The 25,254-nt window shown below is 41.3% G+C and overlaps 1 protein-coding gene across 2 annotated transcripts in view; it reads left to right on the top strand.

The window, feature by feature from the left end:
• The window catches only part of LOC126356045 (tumor protein p63-regulated gene 1-like protein), a 159,028-nt gene that overhangs the window by 67,654 nt on the left and 66,120 nt on the right, over nt 1-25,254 (top strand). The window contains exon 4 of one of the 2 annotated variants that reach the window (XM_050006724.1): nt 1,071-1,208. The exons of the other annotated variant lie outside the window; for it this stretch is intronic. Coding sequence (XP_049862681.1) covers nt 1,071-1,208 — 138 coding nt within the window. The remainder of the gene's footprint in view (nt 1-1,070; nt 1,209-25,254) is intronic. 2 annotated transcript variants of the gene reach the window in all.

Genomic DNA, 25,254 nt, shown 5'->3' with positions numbered 1-25,254 from the left:
TTACAATGTTCCAATTCAGGATGGCTCTTTTACAGGTATTCCTGAGAGTATATGACACAGGAATCTGTTTATGCACTAGCTATTGGGGTACAGTGTGTTCTGTGGACACCATGGTAAAACCTTCAGCACAATAGTTGATGGATTGCTTGTCACTGTAGATGTTCCATCCACAGGTGGCCACACTATATTAGATGTTTTACTGTGGAAGGTAATGCAGTCATTAAAATGCATGTACAGTTGATGGTTAGTGGGCGTGATGTCAACTGGGGTTTTATGGAGCCATTGATGAAGTGGAGGCCCAAGTCCAGGAAGGTGACACACTGGGCTGAGGAGAAACAGGTGAGGCTGATGAGAGAGGTGTTGGGACTGTAGTGAAGGTGTCATTAATGAGCCTGAGTCAACCAAGTGATTTGGGATTTTGAACAACAAGGAACATTTGCTCTAGATGGTCCATAAAAAGGTTGGAAAAATAGGGTTATATGTGGTTTCCCATGACATGTAGTCATGTAGGTGTTTGTGTTTATAAGTTTGTGAGTGTATGTGTATTTTGTAGCTCTGAGAAGGATTTGTCTGAAAGCTAGCAACCTTTTCAGTCTTGTTTGTACCCTTGTTTACATCTTGGACCTTCAGCAGTTTGTGATTTGCTACCTCTTACTCCTTCCATTATTTATATTCTACCAAATACTGTAATATTTCTTTTGTGTGTTTTGTATAATGAATGTATTCTTGTAAAAATTCAACTGTAAGTTTGTATGTAATTGGAGTCAATATCCTACTCGAGGTAAAACTGGAAATGATGTAGCAGTTGCCTGCTAGGTAAACATTCATGTTAATACCAAAGGGTTATCTGAAATATTACTTTTTCACGTACATAATATTTCATTCAGAGAGTTGATTGTTACAAAATAGGTTACTCCATCTTTTAATGACTGTTGCTATCTGTCTGCCTGTCAAATTTCTGGTGTGGCTGGATTGTACTTTGCCTTCCTGTAACTGTGTGGCTAAAATATGTAAGTTGTGTTATGTTTCTGGCTTACATTGTGTTTATAGTACATGGTGCATGTGTGTAGGAGGCTGAATGGTCTTGCAACGGGGGTTGTCACAGTCGTGAAGGGCTGTCTGCTGCGACCTCTGCAGGAACGCTGGTCACATACAGCATCTGCAGAGTTCTGTGCTAATCCATTTGACATCCGTAATTTTGAGCCCAGGTACCACTCTTCGTGCTTGGGCACTTGTTTTCTGTAGATAGTGTGATGACTTTTGTTACTGCTAACTGCTTGCAATTACATAGATAACTTTAGACTCTTATTTTGCATGGAAAAAAGAAAATCAAGCTCTAAGATTTATGTATGTGCTGTAGTCTGTAGTTGGTGTGCAGCTGCATTAGCTGTTTTATGATTCTGAAAATTTTAGGATGACAGCAATAAGCAAATACGAGGATCAGCATTCATTCCCTTTCAGTTGATTGATGTGTGGCCTTTGAGGGACATCTGATAGTGCAGAGAATTTCACTAGTGTTTGAGCTACTGACCTTGCTCCAGTTTAAGTGAACTGTCCCACACAAACATCCACAGACATACCAAACTCAACCACGCATTTTACATCTGCTGTTACACCTGTATGTTGCAAGCCACTCCAAGTGTTTGATAAAGGATACTTCTGGTATCATTATCTTTTGCACACTTCCCTCTTCCATTTGTGAATGACAATAGAGAAGAATGGTTCAATTAAATCTTCTCAGTGTTCAGCAGTTCAGTGATTGATTTTAACTCCTGGTGATAGTTATCGAAAGCTCAAGTCTTAACTATTGATAGCTCAAGTGTTTTATTTGAAATGACATGGCTTGTAAACCAAGATTTATTGCCACCATGAAAGACTCTGAGGACAGGAAGACTGGTTGTTGGTAAACCTGTGTTTTAACTCAATTTCTCGTATGTACTTGTTAGAGTCATTTTGCAAGATGTATGTCAGAGGATGTAATATGCTGCCCAACTGTTGTTGGAATGTACTGTCGTGGACATTCGGTTCTCTCACACAACCCCTGTATTGTAGCTTTTGACACCAGAGTTTGTTGACTATCTCTGTAAGGCTTTCTCACTGTCTCTTCTTTATCTCTTCTATATACAACCTGATAAGAGTTCCAGATTGATGAGCAGTATTCAAGAGTAAGTTGACCAAGTGTCTTAGAAGACACTTATTTCATAGATAAATTACATTTCCTTAAGAGTCTTAAAATGTTTCTTAGCTGTGCATCTGCTTTTCCTACTTTTTGTTTTATCTGGTCACTTGACGTTTAGATCACTCTCGATTGTTACTCCGAGGTAATTTACAGCAGCTACTGTTTTCAGTGATTTCTCATCAGTAATGTAATCATACGGTTGATTATCTTTTTTTTTCATCCATTTATGCACAATATGTTACATTTATTTACATTCAGGGTTGACTGCCAGTCCTTGTACCAGTTATTGATCCTTTGCAGGTCGTCTTGCAATTTACTGCAATCTTTGGGATGGCCTCATGGAACTTCTGAGATTATCTGCTAGATAATTATACACAGTCCAGTCACATTAATGTGACACCTGCCTGTATTCAATATCACTGTGCTAGAACTACTCACAAACAGCAGGTGGCAGCACTACCAATGGAGGAGGGATGCAGGAAACAGTGCAGTTGTTGTCGTAATTTGGAAACAGAAAAATTTATCCGACATCGAAAAGAGCAAGATAATTTGCTTTCAGGCCAAGTGTGGAAGCATTTCCAAAATGACCAAGTTTGTAAACTGTTTGCATGCTGCCTTGGGTACTGTGGATAGCAACATGGCACTATCCAAGCCCAGTGCCGAGGTAACTGTGGTGCGCCAATAGGCATAGATGATGGGTGAACAATGACTGTGGAGTTGTGAACAAACAAATAGACATGCAACTGTTGAGCAACTGATCACCCAGATGAACCAAGGGGCTACCAACAGTGTTTCCTCTATGACCATTCAGCAGACGTTGCAGTGTATGGGTCTCCACAGCAGGCGCCTGGTTTCTGCACCCACGCTGACTGCTGTTCATTGACAATGAAGGCTGGAATCTACATGCCAATACCACAGTTTGATGTCCAGTGCGCTGAGTGGCCATGGGTGGCCTTTTCAGATTAATCACATCATATGCTCCATCTGACAGATGGCTGTTGGTATACACAAGAATTGTTGCAAGGAGCCAGGCTGTAGGAGGGAGCGTTATGGCCTGGGGAATGGTTATGGGGCTCATTCTGGAAGACAAAGTAGATCAACACAAGTATGCCCCTATCCCCAGAAATAATATCCACCGTGAAATGCAATTTGTTTTTTCTTTGGCACGATGGCACTTGCGAGCAGGTCTGTGGAGTGTGTCGGGCAGCTTGCAGTGTACATGCATGGTTTAAAGAGCATAAGGATGAGTTTACCACACTCTCCAGATTTACATCAGTAGGGCTGTTCGCACATGGGTCGTCAACTGAGCAACCTAGTGCAGCCTGCCACGGCACGTGGCTCCACATTCCTGATGGTACTTTCGAGAACCTCCCTTACTCTCTTTCTGCATGTCTGCAGTGCAAAAAATGGTTATTAAGGCTTTTGACAGGTGATCACATTAATCTGATTGGAACGTGTATACAGGTTGATTTAAAAAAAAAAAAAAAAAAAAAAAAAAAAAAAAAAAAAAAAACCATAGGAACTTGGGGCTGCAAAGGCCTTCCACACTATGAGGTGACTAAATGGTGTTGCAGTTATTTAATCGCATACTTGAAATGGACGCCCACTACAGGAGATGCTCAAAATTTTTCCAGATGCATCAAGACATGCCTGACATTGACGCTGCATTGAACGGTGCACCCTCTCAGTGATAGCTGGTCTATCTCAAAGACATTCTGCTGCCACAACAATTCTGGGCGCTTCAGACTCCCCAGAGCAAAAAATCGATTGGGGACAGATTAGGTGATTCTGGTGGCCATGTGACTGACCTACCGTGACCAATCCAATGACTGGGAAAGGTTGCCTGCAGATGTGCCCTCACTTATCTGCTGAAAATCCTGGGGCTCTGTTGTTCTGAAATTGAAAGTGGATACAAATAGGTATGGGACATCATTCAGCATGTCCAGAAGAACTTCTCGCAGGACTATGACACTTGCAACCATCAAGTCAGTGCAGGAGAATGTACGGCCGTGTCAGATGGTCTCCAAAGGTGCCAGCACACACGTTAGGGATAAATTTTGCATTCTGCGGCATTCTGCATGTAGCATGAGGGTTTATATCTGCCCGTGTATACAGGTTGTGAACAGTCATCACACCTGCAAGTGGGAACATAGCCTCATCGGTGAAGAGGACACATGCTCTGAAACTTCGGCCTGCACCCTTTCGGGAACACTTTCTTCCACTGCAACTGTCCAGGTTGTTCATTTGCGACCAGCATCTGGCTTGTGTGCATGGATTGAGCCGGCCTCACATAATCAGCAATGCAGCACCTTTGTATCGGGATATTTTGCTTGATACAGTCATACGGCTTCTCCTACATATCAGTTGGTCACACCATAAATCAAATGCAGCTTAGCCATTTTGTGGTATGTGCAGCTAATCATGTTACTCCCAACACTTCCACTGCATGAATGGCAACAGTCTCCTTGCACTTCACCTTTGTTGCTATAGCAATACCTTCTCATGACTGTAGCACACTTTCATGGCATTTGTGGCCACCAGTTTCTATGTGATTACTGATCCTTGTTGTAGGTCCGATGTGCCCTTTCATTTCACAAACTTTTTTTGTTTGCAATCACCCTGTATATGGTAAACAGTAATGCTCCTATCATACTTCAACATCTACATTAACATCTACATCTACGTCCATACTCCGCAAGCCACCTGACGGTATGTGGCAGAGGGTACTTTGAATACCTTTATCAGTTCTCCTTTCTATTCCAGTCTCGTATTGTTCGTGGAAAGAAAGATTGGCAATATGCCTCTGTGTGGGCTCTAATCTGTCTGACTTTATCCTCATAGTCTCTTCGCGAGATACATGTAGGAGGGAGCAATATACTGCTTGACTCCTTGGTGAAGGTATGTTCTCGAAACTTCAATAAAAGCCCATACCGAGCGACTGAGCATCTGTCTTGCAGAGTCTTCCACTGGAGTTTATCATCTCCTGAATGCTTTCGCGACTACTAAATGATCCTGTAACGAAGCGCACTGCTCTCTGTTGGATCTTTTCTATCTCTTCTATCAACCCTACCTGGTACAGATCCCTCACCGGTGAGCAGTATTCAAGCAGTGGCCGAACAGGTGTTCTGTAACCTACTTCCTTTGTTTTCTGATTGCATTTCATTAGGGTTCTTCCAATGAATCTGTCTGGCATCTGCATCGGCAAGTTAAAATCTCCACCCAGAACTATAACATGGTTGGGAAATTTACTCAAAATATTTTCCAAGTTTTCCTTCAGGTGCTCTGCCACAACAGCTGCTGAGCCAGGGCCTATAGACACATCCAATTACCATGTTTGAGCCTGCTTTAACCGTGACCTTTACTTCCTTGAGTAAAGTAAAGTTAAGGTATAGATCTGTGTTCTGGCCCTAGATTGGCCGATCAAACCCGACTGCCTGCCACGTAATCCTCTACCAGTGGCATCATTGGATGCAGTATGGAGGGACATGTAGTCAGCACACTGCTTTCCCAGTCATATTTGGGTTCCTTTACCTTCTAACCTCTACTGATCAGTCGAGTAGCTCCTCGGGTGGTCTTGGGAGACTGAGTGGATCCCATACCAGTCCTTTCACCACCAAAAAAAAGAATCCCTGGCAGTACTGGGAATTGAATCTGATCCACCTGCTTTGCAGTCAGCTCCTCTGACCCCTCAGCTACAGAGGCAGACATACAAAACTGTATTTCAGGTTCACAATAGCTTCTCATGTGGCTCTCATTGTGCTCTTTTTCACTTGATTTACGTTTTATTTGTCAGCTAGGCTTTGATTTTGCTTAAATCTGTGATGTCGTAATAACTCCCTATTGCGCCCACTGAACTGCTGCAGTGACACTTATTTATTAGATGTCTGTAATAGTCTGCAAACCATATATTTTCAGCTAGCGTATTTACTCGAATCTAAGCCGCACTTTTTTTCCGCTTTTTGTAATCCAAAAAACCGCCTGCGGCTTAGAATCGAGTGCAAAGCAAGCGGAAGTTCTGAAAAATGTTGGTAGGTGCCGCCGCAACTAAATTCTGCTGTCAAATATATGTAGCACTACACAGGCATGCTTTTAGGCACAAAGATAAATACTGGCGCCGAAACCTATGATCAGTAATTAAATTAAAAAAAGGTGGAAGACGAGATTTTTTTCTCCGCTCCAATTTTCGAGCACTGCATTTTCATACATTATCCAACGAAGTAAATACAAATTCTGTATCTTTCATCTTCGAATGTAGCAGAATTTCAATGTAGTACGAAAATTCAACTGGCAAGACTGGGATATTCGTCAATGTGGTAAACTCTACGATCTGAATTTTTTCCTACTTGTGAGAAGAGATGGTTGCTAATAGGAACCTGATGAAATGTGCAGTATTCTCCTCACCATAAGAATAATACGAATATAGACATTTTGCCATGTATTCTTTCGTGTTTGCTACTATCACATTTAAATCCTGTATGCATAATAAACGACAAAACTAGAGTGAGACACCAGCAAACGCAGAAGAATATACATATCGTGTCATGTTTATACTCATATTATTCTTATGCCTAATAGTGGTACAGTCAGAAATGAAGCATGGCAACTGACTAGATTTTTAAATCTAAGATGACTGTGCAGAATATGATGTACTAAAGAAGCGGCCGCAAAGATTTTCAAACGGAGAAAAATTTTCGCCTAACTCTCGTTCAGAACATGTTCTATCATATGCAGTCTATTATTTGGTTCTTGTTGATCATTCTCAAAGAAAGCAGCTGTGTAAGTAACAACAAATAGCAGTCTCTTGCCATTGTTTCACTAATGAGACGAGTCCTCTCCTTTTTTTTAATTTGTAAGCAGCGGTAGCGCGCACAAAAGCAAGCCATACCCCGAGCGGAGACAGGCCTTAATCACGCACTATCAGACTGCAACAAACAATGCATGACACAGTACAGTAATGCATTTTCAGCTTAGAGTGACGTAAACACCTTCAACATAGAATATGGCGCTTATCAGATCAAATAAAAATAAGCAATCAATTCAAACCAGACGAAGCACGTGAAAAAGGAAGAGTACCCGTATAAATACGGACAGAGTGCCTGACGCATAGCAATGGCTACCTGGTAATGCTTAACTGATAAGCTTAAGACTCAAACCAAACTACTGTAGCGGTATCGTCATTCATTCGACCTAAATTGTGTCTCATATTACAATGGACCAACTTTGTTTCTATTTGGAGGTGCGCCCTAAAACTCTTCTCTCCCATTGAATTTCGAGTCTCAAATTTCAGGTGCGTCTTAGATTCGGAATTTTTTTTTTTTTTTCCTTTATTTCGAGTCTCATTTTTCAGGTGCGGCTTAGATTCGAGTGCGGCTTAGATTCGAGTAAATACGGTACTGTTGCTGGTGATAGTTTTATATATTCTGTTGGCCATGACAACTGTATCACTAGGAATGATAGCAAATAATGAAATTTTATTTATTGTGAATAAACAGTATGGTAGAAAGAATATATTATTGCAGTTGTAGGTAAAACATTTTTCCTAAAAAAAAAAAGTAAATTGCCAGAGGTATGGCCCTATCATGCACAACTCAAAATGAAAATATCGAAGAAATGACTGCAAACCATTAGAAAACTTTTGTTTGATGTTATGCTGTGAAATCTTTAAATAATGACAAGGAAGGGGAAGTACGAGGGATGTCCAGAAAGTAATGCTCTGCATTTTTTTCCTCAGCCAAAAACAATGTTACGAATGCGAAATGTTACGTACGTATTATTTGAAGTCTCCTGAGTGAACGCACCAAGTTTCCGTCACTTCTAACAGATAGCGCAGCTGCAGGACAGTTTTAAAATTGTATCTATAGGTGATGGACGTTACAAGCAACATGCCGTCATTGAATTTCTCACTGCAAGAGAGAGAGAAACTGTGGGAGACACTCATAAATGCTTGTGCTAAGTCTATGGATCATCTGTTGTTGACAGAAGTACAGTTAATTGTTGGTCATGGAGGGTGAGGTCATCAGAAATGCATTTCGGCAGAGCTCCATGATTTGAAATGGTCAGGGGGACTATCCACAACTGTCTCATCTGACCTGTTGCAGCAAGCTGCTGTTGTCATTTGCTAGGACAGATGCATTACGACTTGGCAGTTGGCACTGCATCTGTCAATCAGCAAAGGAAGTGTGGATGCAGTTTTCTGTACTCTTGGATATTCAAACGTTTGTGCAAGATGGGTCCCGTGGTGTTTAACAGTGGATCACAAATTGCACAGAAAAAAAAACATTTGTCTTGATTTGTTGCAACATTTTGAAGCAGAGGAGGAGGCCTTCTTGTCCCGGATTGGGACAGGTGATGAAACTTGGGTTCACTGTTTTTAGCCTGAAACGAAATGACAGTCAATGGAATTGTACCATTCCCAATTCCCACAGAAGAAAAATTCAAAGCAAGTACTTCCGCTGGTAAGGTCATGATCACCGTGTTCCGGGACTGTGAAGGTGTGATTCTCATTGATGTGATGCCAAGAGGTGGTACCATTAGTTCAGAAGCATATGTCAACACATTAACAAAACTAAAGACACACTTCCAGCGACTTTGGCGAGATTTTTTGGTGCAACACGATAGAGCTCCACAAGTCTGAGAATTACTGAACACATTGCAAAACAAGGTCAGACAGTGTTACTCCATCCACCCTACAACCCTGACCTAACCTCCTTAAACTTCCACTTGTTGGGCCATTAAAGGATGCCATTCATGGAAGACATTTTGAGGACAATGGGGAGGTGATTCACACAGTGAAGCACTGGCTCCACCACCAGAGCAAGGATTGGTACCAACAAAGCATACACATCATTGTTTTGCACTGGAGCAAGGCCATAGAATGGAATGGAGATTACGTGGAAAAATAGGGTGTGTAGATAAAACACCATTCTTTCGTGTGTGTAATTCTCATTATGTTCAATTTTTCAAGAAAAAATTGTGGTGCATTACTTTCTGGGCAACCCCCATACTTTAGCAGAGGCAAAAATGAAAATAACAAGCATTACCTTCAATACACATACAGTGGCAGACATGGCAGTGCAGCTGTGGTGTGTACCGTGTTGTGGCATGTAGAATGTCTGTCTGTATGGATCGTTTTATTGTGTTAATGCATTGTAAAGTCATGCACACAGTGTGTAATGTATCGTATGAATGCGATGAAGCTTGATTGTGTACAATAAATCTTTGGATGTGGGCCTAGTTTGATACTGTTTGCACACTATGTTATGTGAACTATTAAAATATACACTGAAAACAATTTGCAAGGATCTTGAATATATTAAAATGCACATTGTTAGCTTACCTCTGAAACTTGCTTTAAATTGAAACAGCATGCACATATGTAATAGCAGTTCTCTCTGGTGGTAAGGTTCTATCAATTGTTCATCTGTTTTATCAGAAAATACATCTCACCTACACGCACAAACTACAACTGCTCGGTATTAAAATGTCTCTGGTCGGTAGAGCTATAAGTTCCGGCTAGTATGCTCTCAGAGCTATCTTTTTATTAAATACCAAATATAGTTCATTAGTAAAATATCCAGCTATCATGGGTTACATTCTAGCATGAACAACTGTATGTACCACCTCATGATATTTTAAACTTCTCTCGATAAATATTTGCTTTCTTGAGGTATTGATAAAACATCATCTTTGCCACAGATTTTATCAGCACATACAAGATCGATGATTTACATAAAATTCCTTGAAATTAAGCAAATTACCTGTCCACTCCGAAGGAGTATTAGTATTTTTTTCTTAACAAGTGTGAGTTGAATATTATTAATCAGTTCAGAAATATAGTTAAATAACATTATCGGTCTTAAGATAGCCAACAACAATATAAATAACATCTGCACCTCTCACACTTTATTTAAAATATTCACAGACACTTCTTAAAGCATAGGCTGGTGGGGTTACCAAATATTACAATAAGAGAGTACAAAATTATGTAAAATTTCATCTATTGTTTGAAATTACCAAATTACACTTACAGTAATCATGTCTGTACTCCAGCATGCTCAAGATACATGATCAGCAATAGAAGAAGAAGAAGTGAGAACAAAGCAAATCATCAGAGCATTTGTTCTTATAATGACAATGATCATAGATATTAGTTTCCCATGTGACAGTTCTTTGTAGATCATGACTTATTTAATTTATGTTTTTCGTAATATTTTTGTACAGAAAGTTTGTCATTATCAGTTCTTGACGCTTTGTAACTCATAACAAAATTTTTCGTGGTAAATAAAATTCACTTTGATGAAAGTTTATCAGACAAGTGTCTGCTCCAGGAGGCAAGCAGTACACAGCGATAGGACCAGCCTTACAAAATTGCAGATATGGAGCTTTATTTGAATACAGTGCACTGAAACACAGTGATACCTATCACCTGAGAATGACACAGTGGTCAGTCACTACCATTAGGCTTTCCAGGGCCTGTTCGGTTGGAGTTTAGAGTTTAGTTTTTTAATAGTGATACTGACCAACAGAAAGGGAGGAAGGTTTATCTGTTTAACAAGAGTAATAGAAGGCAGATTTCAGACTACCTAACAGATCAAACGAAAATTTCTGTTCCGACACTGACAATGTTGAGTGTTTATGGAAAAAGTAAAAAGCAATCGTAAAATGCATTTTAGACAGGTACGCGCCGAGTAAAACTGTGAGGGACGAGAAAAACCCACCGTGGTACAACAACAAAGTTAGGAAACTACTGCGAAAGCAAAGAGAGCTTCACTCCAACTTTTAACGCAGCCAAAACCACTCAGACAAACAGAAGCTAAACGATGTCAAAGTTAGCGTAAGGATGGCTATGCGTGAAGCGTTCAGTGAATTCGAAAGTAAAATTCTATGTACCGAGTTGACAGAAAATCCTAGGAAGTTCTGGTCTTGCGTTAAATCAGTAAGTGGCTCGAAACAGCATATCCAGACACTCCGGGATGATGATGATGGCATTTAAACAGAGGATGACATGCGTAAAGCTGAAATACTAAACTCCTTTTTCCAAAGCTGTTTCACAGAGGAAGACCGCACTGCAGTTCCTTCTCTAAATCCTCACACAAACGAAAAAACAGCTGACATCGAAATAAGTGTCCAAGGAATAGAAAAGCAACTGGAATCACTCAACAGAGGAAAGTCCATTGGACCTGACGGGGTACCAGTTCGATACTACACACAGTACGCGAAAGAACTTGCCCCCTTCTAACAGCCGCGTACCGCAAGTCTCTAGAGAAACAGAAGGTTCCAAATGATTGGAAAAGAGCACAGGTAGTCCCAGTCTTCAAGAAGGGTCGTCGAGCAGATGCACAAAACTATAGCCCTATATGTCTGATGTCGATCTGTTGTAGAATTTTAGAACATGTTTTTTGCTCGAGTATCATGTCGTTTTTGGAAACCCAGAATCTACTCTGTAGGAATCAACATGGATTCCAGAAACAGTGATCGTGTGAGACCCAACTCGCTTTATTTGTTCATGATACCCAGAAAATATTAGATACAGGGTGCCAGGTAGATGCTATTTTTCTTGACTTCCGGAAGGCGTTCGATACAGTTCTGCACTGTCACCTGATAAACAAAGTAAGAGTCTACCAGCTGTGTGGTTGGATTGAAGAGTTTTTAGCAAACGGAACACAGCATGTTATTATCAATGGAGAGACATCTACAGACGTTAAAGTAACCCCTGGCATGCCACAGGGGAGTGTTATGGAACCATTGCTTTTCACAATATATATAAATGACCTAGTAAATAGTGTCGGAAGTTCCATGCGGCTTTTCGCGGATGATGCTGTAGTATACAGAGAGGTTGCAGCATTAGAAAATTGTAGCGAAATGCAGGAAGATCTGCAGCGGATAGGCACTTGGTGCGGGGAGTGGCAACTGACCCTTAACATAGACAAATGTCATGTATTGCGAATACATAGAAAGAAGGATCCTTTATTGTATGATTATATTATAGCGGAACAAATACTGGTAGCAGTTACTTCTGTAAAATATCTGGGAGTATGCATGCAGGACTATTTGAAGTGGAATGATCATATAAAATTAATGGTTGGTAAGGCGGGTACCAGATTGAGATTCATTGGGAGAGTCCTTAGAAAATGTAGTCCGTCAACCAAGCAGGTGGCTTACAAAACACTCGTTCGACCTATACTTGAGTATTGCTCATCAGTGTGGGATCCGTACCAGATCAGGTTGACGGAGGAGATAGAGAAGATCCAAAGAAGAGCGGCGCGTTTCGTCACAGGGTTATTTGGTAACCGTGATAGCGTTACGGAGATGTTTAACAAATTCAAGTGGCATACTCTGCAAGAGAGGCGCTCTGCATCGCGGTGTAGCTTGCTCGCCAGGTTTCGAGAGGGTGCGTTTCTGGATGAGGTATTGAATATATTGCTTCCCCCTACTTATACCTCCCGAGGAGATCACGAATGTAAAATTAGAGAGATTAGAGTGCGCACGGAGGCTTTCAAACAGTTGTTGTCCCCGTGAACGATACGAGACTGGAACAGGAAAGAGAGGTAATGACAGTGGCACGTAAAGTGCCTTCCGCCACACACCCTTGGGTGGCTTGCGGAGTACAAATGTAGATGTAGATTTAGATGTAGTTGAAGATGTCCAGCATGTAAACAGGTAAGCATTGGACAAGTCATGTCATGAAATGTAGTGGCAGAAACTCACACAAGTGTGCATGAGTAATTTGGCATAAAAATTATGATTAAAAGGATATCATAGAAATTAAAAATTGGGCTACTGAACGAAGCATTCTAAAGATTGCTATTGGTCATCTATGGAAATGTTGTTCTAATATTTATATGGCATATCCCATTATGTTTGTTTATTATTTTAATATATTTGATCATTATAATGTTTTGTTCAGTAGCCTAATTTTTAATATCTGTTATGTGCTTTTAATTAAATTTTTTATTTGAAGTTGCTCATACACACCATTCGTGTGAAAATAAAACTTTACGTCTGTAAGGGTAGTCCTTTCACTGCACTGCTATGCCTGTTGTTATGCATGTATCAAAGGGAATGTTTGCACTATTCAATTTTGCCCCTGCTACTGTTGTTGTTTTTCATTTTTTAAAGATCTTTTTACTTTATATTTATTGTATAGGTACATGCCCTGTGTAGCATGATCTTTATGTTTGCTTATTTCATAGCAAAACAGCAAATGGAAGGTTTCTTTCTAGTGGTTTGTAGATGCTTCAATGACATTTTTATTTTGAGCTGTGTATGATAGGAACAAGCTGTTTATATTTTACTGTCTTCTTTGTTGTAGAAAATCTGATGATACTATAAAAAGGTGAGGTGCATCATTAGACAATAATTTTTGCAATGAAGACAGTTTTTCTTCAAAACATTTGTAGGTAATTTGAGGGTACATAGGGTGTAACTCTGTACACAGAGCTGCCATCTCTGCCAGAAGCAGTGGCTTTAACCCATCTGAACACAGAATCAAACTGAACTAAAATAGCAGATACGATTTCATCATTCTGTGCTGTGTCCACTGTGGTAGCGTTCATCAATCATAGTGCCAGGCGAATTTTGGCATGCCTGTCTCTCAGCGACCCATGATCTGATGTTTTTAATGGATGAGAAATCTGGAGAACGGATTTCCAGGACAGCAGTCGAACACCCTCTTTATTGAAATAGTTCAGGACAGCATAGGCAATTTAAGATCTTGTATTTCTTGTGCAAAGATACCGTCATGAAAACCCCGAAGATAGGAGCCTTAATACATCTGCTGCCTAAATTACCAGCTGTGTGAACTGAAGGTGATTATGGCACCTCTCACACTATCCAACGGCATCCCACTCCATCACACCAGGTGCTGGACCTCTGTGGCAACAACAAATGCAGTCTGGTGGGACTTTTTCTCCTTGGAACTTCAACAAGTGGAGACATCCATCATGAAGCTGTAAGCAGAACAGTGATTTGTCTGAAAAGAGAACAGGATGGCACTTTATGCCCAGTGTTGTCTTGGTTGCACCACTGTCAGTAAGTGTCCCTCTGCTGCAGTGCCAATAGAAGCTGCAAAATAGTCACTATACTGATAGCTTGTAGTGCTCTAGATGCCGTCGCACTGCCCCTGTGGGTACTTGTCATGCTACAAACAAGCTCATTTCTTTATTCAAGGTATGTGACGTGGCTGTTCACACAAGGTTGTTAAGATTCTGCATGGTGTTGAGTGTGGTGCTTCTAAAACCATTGAGTCCACTTCACATGACAGTCATGGGATCCTGATAAAAGCAAGCAGCAATATTGCAGATGGATAAACAACAGTGCAACTATCCTGCCACTGTTGATAGATGTAGCTCCTCCTTACATAGAACATAACATTATCTTCTCACAAATAATCAACATTCAAATGCAATTTCTGAATGTCCGACTCACTGTGTAATCTTATATACAAAATCTAGATGATGTTACACATCCCTGTTGTGTCCAGTTGTACTGAAATGCTAATCATTTCCATATCCAAGCATGTTGTACACTCCTCGACATTTGTTCCACGCTCTTTTCAAGGTGTTACGATTATAATGGCCATTGGTTTGCATTAAAGAATGTAATAAACTTTAACACTGGAAATTATAGTGAAATGGGCTTTACTTTTTTCCTTATGCTGTGCTTTGCGTGTACAGTCCTTATTACAGACTGAGCTTACTTATCTGAATGTGGATTACTGTTTTATTACTTATACCAATTCCAAATAGTGAAGGTACTTACTTATAACAATTCTAAATAGTGAAGGTACTTTCAATGCTTTTTCAAAATTTGACTTATTCAATTCTTAGTGCATGCTCTGTAATTTATGTACTTTCACTGTAGAAAAAGAACTTTTAATTTATTAATCTGTAGTAACAACAATTTGTAGTATAAGAATTTTCATTGAACCGTTAATAGAAACAGGGAGAAAAAGTGTGGTTATTGCTGTATTTACACTCCAGATTTCTCTGCTGGTTGAGGAATCAACAAATTTTTGTGATCTCTTCAGCACTACTTCTTTTTCTTCTCTTGTCAGAAGAAAGCTTTAAATATGAAAAATAGGTTTTTGGCCTTTCTGTTTTGATTTGTGTCTCTTGAACCCTTCTAGAGCTGTCCTTGTTTTTGTTGTTTGTAAGTAGACGATGTTTTTGTACCTCCCGTGACCTTTACATTAGTTTTGTATAGTTAGGTTCTTAAATAAGTGAATTGCATTAAGAATAGACAATAAGGAATGCACCAATTCATAAATTTGATTATGCATAATAATGTTTTCACACTTTTCTTTAACAGTAAGGATGCAAAATTGACAATTGGTTGAAATGCAGATATAGTTTTCAGACTGTTACTACTATTATTTCTGATATCTACATACCTCTGATCTGTACTTGTACTCTCTAGGCCTTCCTTAGTAATGCAGGAAGGTTAGCACACAAGCAGTATGGTCAAGATTGGCTGACTGTTGGTTTGGATGTTGTAACTGCCCATATTTGGGGGCTCATGAATACAATTAGTTTTCTCTTACTGTACAACCTGTTAATGTTTTAGAGCATATTGTAGGACATGGTGGCATGTCCAAAAATCCCCCTCAATATATTTCTTGCATGTGATCTCAGTTGGTTTCCATCCTGCTTTGTAATTGTTCATGTTTCTGAGCCATAAGTAAACACTGGACACATCAGCGTTTTGTAAAGTCGGCACTTAGTCCCTCGTGATAGACGCTTGGACTTAAAATCTCGCAACTTTCCAAAGTAGCATCGGTTAGAAGCACTTATGCGAGCCATAATTTCAGTAAAGGTAGTGCCATTTGCTTCTATCTTTGAGCCCAGATAGGTGAAACATTCCACTTGTTCAAATGTCATTCCATCAAGGTTTATCGTGCGCTGTAAGGGTTGGTTAGTACCATTATATATATACTTTGTCATTCCTTCATTAATTCTCAGACCCATCTTCTCTGCATTCAGTTTTAGAACTGAAAATACATTTTGTAGATTTCTAAGTGTTCTGCTCATTAAATCCAAGTCATCTGCATATCCCAGAAATTGTACAGACTTGTAGTAGATAGTACCTCTTGTCTCACTACCCGATTCACATACAATTTTCAAGTGCCAGGTTGAAATGTAGAGGCAGGAAAGCCCATCTCCTTGCCTTAGCCCAGCACAATAGGGAAACTGAGGTGATAGCCTGGACTGCACTCAAGTGGTACACTGGGGGTTCTTTAGGGTGAGCTCTATTAAATACACCAATTTTCCAGGCACTCAAAATTCCTCATAATGTTTGGCCCAGTTTATTGTGTCACATGCATATTTAAAGTCAGTGAAAAGATGATGCACACCAATGTTGAATTCATTGGTCTTTTCTACTATTTGTTTGAGAGTAAATATCTGGTTTACAGTTGACTTTTTTGGTCTGAACCCGCATTGATAGCTGCCAATAATGTCTTCCGGTATAGGTGAAAGTCTACTAAACAGCATATTTGATAGTACATTATCTATAATATTTAAGAGTGTTATGGCTCTGTTGTTGCTGCAATCAAAAAGATCTCATTGCCAGACACACTGTCCCTACATTCCATTCTTCTGGTAACTCTTCCTTTTCCCAGCTGAGGCACACAATCTTGTAGAGCCTACGATTTAGCTCAACTCCTCCACCTTTCAATAGGTCAGATGTTATATTGTCAGTCCCTGGTGCTTTATTGTTCTTCAATCAAGCAATTGCTTTGTTCACTTGTATGGCATCATCTTCTGAAGGGACTGGGATATTATTAGTAGGGGACTCTGAATGGTCTTCGTTACCAATTTTTGCATTGAGGTCTCCAATAATTGTTTTACTGTCATACACAGGGCATCTGTCATAAATTATCTTGAGGTTCTCAAAGAAGGTGCCTTTATCCTGGTCATCTTGTACTTATGTTGGTGTATGTACAGTGCTCAATGATTAGTTTGAGAATTGGGCCTTTAATCTCATATGTGAAATTCTAGGTGTTATTTCAGTGAATCCACTCACTAGGAGCTTAAATTTTTGTCTTACCATGAACCCTGTACCAAATTCATTGTTGCTCTCTGGACCATGATAGAAATGATCCAGCTTCCCATGTCAAGCACTCCATGTCCAGTCCATGACAGTTCTTGCAGGGCAATTTCGCCTGCCTTGGTTTTATCGAGTTGATCTAGCAGCGACCTCAGGGCCCCCACCCTGTATAGCGATTGTATGTTCCAGGTTGCAATAAACACATATTTTTTTTGTTTTCATTTGGCTTTAACAGTGCCATGTCATTGTCTATAAAACTGTCTGGCATCTTTACTTTGAGGTTTCTGAGCAAGAATTTTTTTACAGGAAGGGGTTGTTAACCGCTTGCCCAACCCCCAACTTGGAGGATCAGGATTTGTAGTAGGTTTACTCCTTTAGGGAAGCTAGCTTCATTACACCTATAGAGCCCACCCTGCCCTATTTTGTGGAACACACTTTGTCTGGCTCCTTTGTCAAGATCACTCCAGCTTGGGTAACCCTGTCAGTAGCTACGCTACCGCCGACACAGCTCTTGACTTTATCGGAGCGTGCAAACCCTCCCAGCATTGGAGGTGCCTTCGATAAGGTCGTGTCCTCTGGGAGGGGACAAGCTCAACTATTATGCTAAATTCTTATCTCAGGCAGCCCACATTGCACAACCTTTCAGTCAGTTGCATAAAAAGTGCGTCCTTTGTACCTTGACTCCTGCCTGCAACCTTTTGTCAAATTGAAAACTGTATTGACATCCACACCCTTCCTCACTCCCTTTTCTTCCAACTGCCCATTGCTTGTGGCCACCGATGCGTACAACTATGGTATAGATGCAGTCATGGCACAGAGGAATAGGGATGGTTCTGAAAAGCCTATTGCATATGCATCCAAGACCCTGATCCCAACACAGTGCAGCTATTCACAGATTGAAAAGGGGGCCTTGACAGTGACGAAATTTCATGTCTACCTTTTTGGTATACAGTTCTCTGTAATAATTGATCACAAGCCGTTGGTGGCATTATTTGGGCCATGTATCAGTCTCCCAGAATGAACAGCACAGTGCCTCTAGTGCTGGTCATTGTTCCTCAGCACCTACAGTTATACTATCTGGTACAAGCCGACAGCCCACCCTTCTAGTGCTGATGCATTGTCCCATCTACCGACTGGACGGACCCTCCAACAGGAGGTCCTCTGCTTCCCAATTGATGCTTAACATCAACATACGTTGGACGGTTTTCCCCTTACATTCAAGTGTGCTGCTGCTGCAACACGCCAAGGCCCCACCCTGCGACAAGTCCTTCGTTATGTAATCCATGACTGGCCCCATTATCTCATTCGTAGTTTGATGACAGAGCTCTGCCTTTGGAGACAGCTTTCTCACTGACTCTTGGTTGTGGATGGTGTCATCCTTTTGGATACTGAGACAGATACACATTGAGTGGCTATTCTGGCAGAATTACATTGTTGGGTTTTGAGTTTGTTCCATAGGATTCATTGGGGCATGTCCAGCTTGAAGACGTTTGCACCCTACCATGTGTACTGGACAGGCATCAATGGCGACATTGAAAAATGGTCCTTAGTTGCACAGCATGCACCTGCCACCATGCAGTGCCCCATCAGTCCTTTGCCCCTTGGCCTATCTCCACCTCCCTTGGGACCACATCCATCTTGATTTTGCAGGTCTATTCTTGGGTTCTATATGATTGCTTTGTGGATGCTAATTCGAAGTATCCCTCTGTCGTAAGCATGGCATCCACCATGACCAAGACCACCCTTACTGCCTTAGCCTAAGTTTTGGTCATTGAAGGGTTACCTCGCACCTTGGCCTCTGACAATGGCCCACAATTCACGGCCTCTACATTTGAGGACTTCCGTACCACCAATGTCATCAAATACATATGTAGCCCTCCATTCCATTCCTACAGTGGTAAAGTCTTCTCCAGTCTTGTTCAGACAAACATGCAGCACATGGAGAAGGCTTTCGAGTCCTCTGCCACTATGACAGCTTTTACTTTCTTTTTGAGGACTTACCGCACCCCACTGATTAACAACCATAGCCCTGCAGCACTCTTCCTTGGTCTGCAGCCTCAGACCTTGCTTCATCTGCTGTAACCATTGCCATTGGACCCTCGCTTGCGTCCCCCAGATGTTACATCTCTGGCATGGCCGCAAGGGCACGCTTCTAGGGGAGTGCTGAGACTTGGATGCCAGCAACAGTAGTGTCCACTCACAGGTGATGAGTTATGTTGGTCCACACACAGAAGGGGCTTGAGCACCGTCATCACAATCAGCTCAGGCTGCAGACACAAGCATCCCCTTTGCAGCCCCGCTTCCACTGCCTTCTGGTTCCGATGTGCGACAATGACCAGAACCCCAGGCAGCTACTGTAGATGTCCCATTGTCACTCCACTCACAGGTGATGAGTTATGTTGGTCCACACACAGAAGGGGCTTGAGCACCGTCATCACAATCAGCTCAGGCTGCAGACACAAGCATCCCCTTTGCAGCCCCGCTTCCACTGCCTTCTGGTTCCGATGTGCGACAATGACCAGAACCCCAGGCAGCTACTGTAGATGTCCCATTGTCACTCCACTCTGCCCTCTGGCTTTCTGTGGATCAGTGGTTCCCTCAGAATGCCCATCTCCAGCGATGTTCCGAGAAGCACCACCGACCATGCTTTCTCCACACAGCCTACAGTCGATGCAACTGCACCTTCACAGGCACCTGTGTTTCACCTCCAGGGAATTTAAGCCAGTAAGCACCAGTTTTGCGGAGGAGGGAACTGGTGTCAGGCCATGTGGACGTTGAATGCCCACTGATACAAATGGATCTCGATGGCCAATAGAGGGCAGTGTTGCCGCAGCACTGCATTCGCATAGTGGTGCACCACCGTCTCACCATGTGAATACATCAGCTCATGGTGTCCCTTGCAGCTGGCATAAATACCATTCAGTCAGTCATGTACTTCCTCTGATAAGTTCATTTTCTATCTCTTCTATACTACTGACTACTCACCAATGACTTCATTTTGTTTTTGGTTTTTCTCTCTGCTCTTAATTTGAATTGAGGTTGTACTTCGTCTTTTGACAGCATTGTGTCAAAAGTTTGATGTATTTCGTTGTAGCCTAGATTGCTTTGCACTTATTGTGTCGGGTCCACCGTTCATCTGTCCTGTCGCCCTCTACAGCATGGATTTGAGTCCCATCTGCAGGTGATCCTCCTGCCGTGCCTTGTCTCAATTTCTTGCCTGTTGACTGACATGTGCAGAGGTCATAGATATAGCAGTAAGAAAGTTTGCAAGAGTGACAATAAAACACAGACCATATATAATTAAATTCAGGCAATTCTAATGCTTTTGGCCCTACTATCATCATCATCATTTAAGACTGATTATGCCTTTCAGCGTTGAGTCTGGAGCATAGCCCCCTTACAAAATTCCTCCATGATCCCCTATTCAGTGCTAACATTGGTGTCTCTTCTGATGTTAAACCTATTACTTCAAAATCATTCTTAACCGAATCCAGGTACCTTGTCCTTGGTCTGCGCCGGCCGCGATGGTCTCGTGGTTAAGGCGCTCAGTCCGGAACCGCGTGCCTGCTACAGTCGCAGGTTCGAATCCTGCCTCGGGCATGGATGTGTGTGATGTCCTTAGGATAGTTAGGTTTAAGTAGTTCTAAGTTCTAGGGGACTGATAACCACAGATGTTAAGTCCCATAGTGCTCAGAGCCATTTGAACCTTGGTCTGCCCCGACTCCTCCTACACTCTACTGCTGAACCCATGAGTATCTTGGGTAACCTTGCTTCTCCCGTGCATGTAACATGACCCCACCATCTAAGCCTGTTCGCCCTGACTGCTTCATCTATAGAGTTCATTCCCAGTTTTTCTTTGATTTCCTCATTGTGGACACCCTCCTGCCATTGTTCCCATCTACTAGTACCTGTAATCATCCTAGCTACTTTCATATCCGTAACCTCAACCTTGTTGATAAGGTAACCTGAATCGACCCAGCTTTCACTCCCATACAACAAAGTTGGTCGAAAGATTGAATGGTGCACAGATAACTTAGTCTTGGTACTGACTTCTTTCTTGCAGAAGAGAGTAGATTGTAGCTGAGTGCTCACTGCATTAGCTTTGCTACACCTCGCTTCCAGTTCTTTTACTATGTTGCCATCCTGTGAGAATATGTATCCTACTTGAAACCATCCACCTTTTCTAACTTTGTTCCTCCTATTTGGCATTCAATTTGTTTATATTTCTTTCCCACTAACATTACTTTAGTTTTGGAGATGCTAATCTTATACCATAGTCCTTACATTTCTGATCTAGCTCTGAAGTATTACTTTGCAAACTTTCAATCAAATCTGCCATCACAACTAAGACATCCGCATATGCAAGACTGCTTATTTTCTGTTCACATATCTTGATCTCACCCAGCCAGTCTATTGTTTTCAACATATGATCCATAAATAATACGAACAACAGTGGAGACAGGTTGCAGCCTTGTCTTACCCCTGAAACTACTCTGAACCATGAACTCAATTTACTGTCAACTCTAACTGCTGCCTGACTATCCATGTAAAGACCCTTAATTGCTTGCAAAAGTTTGCCTCCTATTCCATAATCTCGTAGAACAGACAATAACTTCCTCCTAGGAATCCGGTCATATGCCTTTTCTAGATCTATAAAGCATAGATACAGTTCCCTGTTCCACTCATAACACTTCTCCTTTATTTGCCGTAAGCTAAAGATCTGGTCCTGACAACCTCTAAGAGGCCTAAACCCACACTGATTTTCATCCAAATGGTCCTCAACTAATACTCGCACTTTCCTATCAACAATACCTGAGAAGATTTTACCCACAATGTTGATTAAAGAGATACCTCTGTAGTTGTTAACAATCTTTTCTGTTTCCATGTTTAAAGATTGGTGTGCTTACTGCTTTTGTCCAGTCTGATGGAACCTGTCCCGACTCCCAGGCCATTTCAGTTATCCTGTGTAGCCATGTAAGACCTCACATTCCACTGTATTAGATGAGTTCCAACTTAATTTCATCCATCCCAGCTGCTTTATTGCACTGCAATCTATTGACCATTTTCTCCACTTCCTCAAATGTGATCCTATTTCCATTATAATTCCTATCCCATTCTACCCCGAAATCTGAAACATTGCTGATCGTATTTTCACCTACATTGAGCAACTTTTCAAAATATTCCCTCCATCTGCCCAAGGCATCCACAGAATTCACCAGCAGATTTCCTGTCCTGTCCAAAATACTTGTCATTTCTTTCTTACCTCCCTTTCGAAGACTGCTAATTACACTCCAGAATGGTTTTCCAGCAGCTTGACCTACAGTCTCCAACCTGTTTCCAAAGTCTTCACAAGATTTCTTCTTGGATGCTGCAATTATCTGTTTGGCTTTGTTTCTTTCTTCTACATAACTTTCTCTGTCTACCTAAGTTCTAGTATGTAGCCATTTTTGATACGCCTTCTTTTTCCTTTTACAGGCTGCCTTGACTGTGTCATTCCACTAAGCTGTTTGCTTCATCCTACTTTTACACACTACTGTTCCAAGACATTCTTTAGCCACTTCTAGTACTGTGTCCCTGTACCTTGTCCATTCCTTTTCCAATGACTGTAATTGACTACATTCAACTAACTGGTACCTTTCTGGGATTGCTGTTATGTACTTGTGCCTGATTTCCTTATCCTGAAGTTTCTCCACTCTTATCCTCCTACACATGGACCTGACCTCCTGCATTTTCGGCCTCACAATCCCAATTTCACTGCAGATTAAATAGTGATCAGTGTCATCAAAGAATCCCCTGAATACACGTGTGCCCCTCACAGCCTTCCTGAATTCCTGGTCTGTTATTATATAGTCAATGACAGATCTGGTTCCCCTGCCTTCCCAAGTATACCGGTGAATGTTCTTATGTTTAAAAAAGGTGTTTGTGATTACTAAGCCCATACTGGCACAGAAATCCAAGAGTTGTTTCCCGTTCCTGTTGGCCTCCATATCCTCTCCAAATTTACCCATAACCTTTTCATACCCTTCTGTTCGGTTTCCAATCCTGGCATTAAAATCACCCACAAGCAGAACACTGTCTTTGTCCTTTAATCTAACAACTACATCACTGAATGCCTCATAAAAACTATCCATCTTGTCTTGATCTGTCCCTTCACAATGCGAATGTACTGACACAATCGTAATTTTCTTGCTAGACACTGTTAAATCTATCCACATCAGTCGTTCGTTTACATACCTTACTGCAACTACGCTGGGTTCCATTTATTTCCTGATGTAAAGACCTACACCCCATTGTGCTATTACTGTTTTGACTCCTGACAGGTAGACCTTGTATTCTCCCACTTCCTCTTCTTTCTCACCCCTTACCCAAATGTCACTAACAGCTAAAACGTTCAGCCCCATCTTACTTGCAGCCTCTGCCAGCTCTACCTTCTTCCCAGAGTGCCCCCCATTGATATTAATAGCTCCCCATCTCATTACCATTTGTTTTCCAAGTCGTATCTTAGGAGTCCCTGGTTTGTCAGTTAGAGGTGGGACTCCGTCACCTCCAAAGGTCTGAGGCATTTTGCTCTGATTGTTTCCAGCATCATATTTAAAGTATCGGGGAAGCAGGTTGCTAGCCTTACGTGCCCCAAGTCCCATTGAGTTTTTTTACCCCTAACGGTTGAGGGGCTAACCGGTGGATTTGGTAGTCTTTGCCGTATGAGCACAAAGGTGACCACAACTCAGAATATGTGAGAGATGCCCAGCCTTATTCCAAAGTAACTGGTATCCCGACTGTCGGGACCACTTACTTGGCCACTCATATGTTGCCCGTGGTTCATGAACTAGGACATGATTACAGGAACCCACACCATGAACCACGGCCCTACTATAACTAACAAAATTGAAAACAATGTTGCAGATGTTTATGTAATCTCAAACAGAATAGCAGAATGAGATTTTCACTCTGCAGCGGAGTGTGCGCTGATATGAAACTACCCATACACGACTCACGCCCCGTCCTCACAGCTTTGCTTCTGCCAGTACCTTGCCTCCTACCTTCCAAACTTTACAGAAACTTTACAGAAGCTCTCCTGCATGGGTAGCTCAGTTGGTAGAGCACTTGCCCGCGAAAGGCAAAGGTCCCGTGTTCGAGTCTCGGTCGGGCACACAGTTTTAATCTGCCAGGAAGTTTCAGAATAGCAGAAACCGGTAAACCCCAATATTTTAGAGAATCGAATTCCCGTGTATAAAAAAGCTTCAAATGACTGATTAGTGTACAACTGGGTTAATGTGTTAAATATTTGACTTTGAGCATGTAGAATGTCAGTACTTTTCAATTAAAGGAGACTACTCGCCAAAAAGCAGCAACATGGACCTGTCTTTATTGTTCTTTCTTTATTTATCTCTCTCCTTTGTGGTTGCTTATCAACAACACAACACTTCAGCTTCTCAATGAGTGTCTCCTTTTCTCCGAAAGTGCACATAAGCAAGAAAGGTTTCAGATTATGCTTAAAGTTTGTTGGAAGTCACTGTGTGCTCCCATTATGAAACACTGGCTAAATGTAGTCTATTTTCAGTAAGTGGTGCCCCAAGCTCATAGATATTTGAAAAGTGTCAGGATTATCACCTTGCACTGCTGAAAAAAATCTATATTTAAAGAATCAGTTTCTTTCATCTGATCAGCATCAGGTTCCTGTACACCAAATAGAAACAAAACATAAATAGCATTACAAAGTTAAACTGCCACAGATCTGTTAACTGATGTAAATGTTAACAGCACACACATAATAAATCTTACCCTTACATAAAAACATTGACAGCATCATATTAGGCAAATACTGATGTCAGATGATAATACCACTAATTTAGTACTGAAAATATAAGTATGACATACTTGGTGAGGTAAACCAATATCGAATATAATCTCAGTGTTTTGCACTCCATTTTAAACAGAAGAAAGTTTTTCATGCATCTCAGTGTTTCTGATATCACATCTTGTGAACGATGTGTTGCACAGTGATAAAATATTGCATATACAGTCAGTGA

The sequence above is a fragment of the Schistocerca gregaria genome, chromosome 3, assembly GCF_023897955.1.
Source record: "Schistocerca gregaria isolate iqSchGreg1 chromosome 3, iqSchGreg1.2, whole genome shotgun sequence".
NCBI classification, from domain to species: Eukaryota; Metazoa; Arthropoda; class Insecta; order Orthoptera; family Acrididae; genus Schistocerca; species Schistocerca gregaria.
The sequence above is the reverse complement of the archived record's forward strand: the minus strand, read 5'-3'. Positions and strand labels throughout refer to the sequence as shown.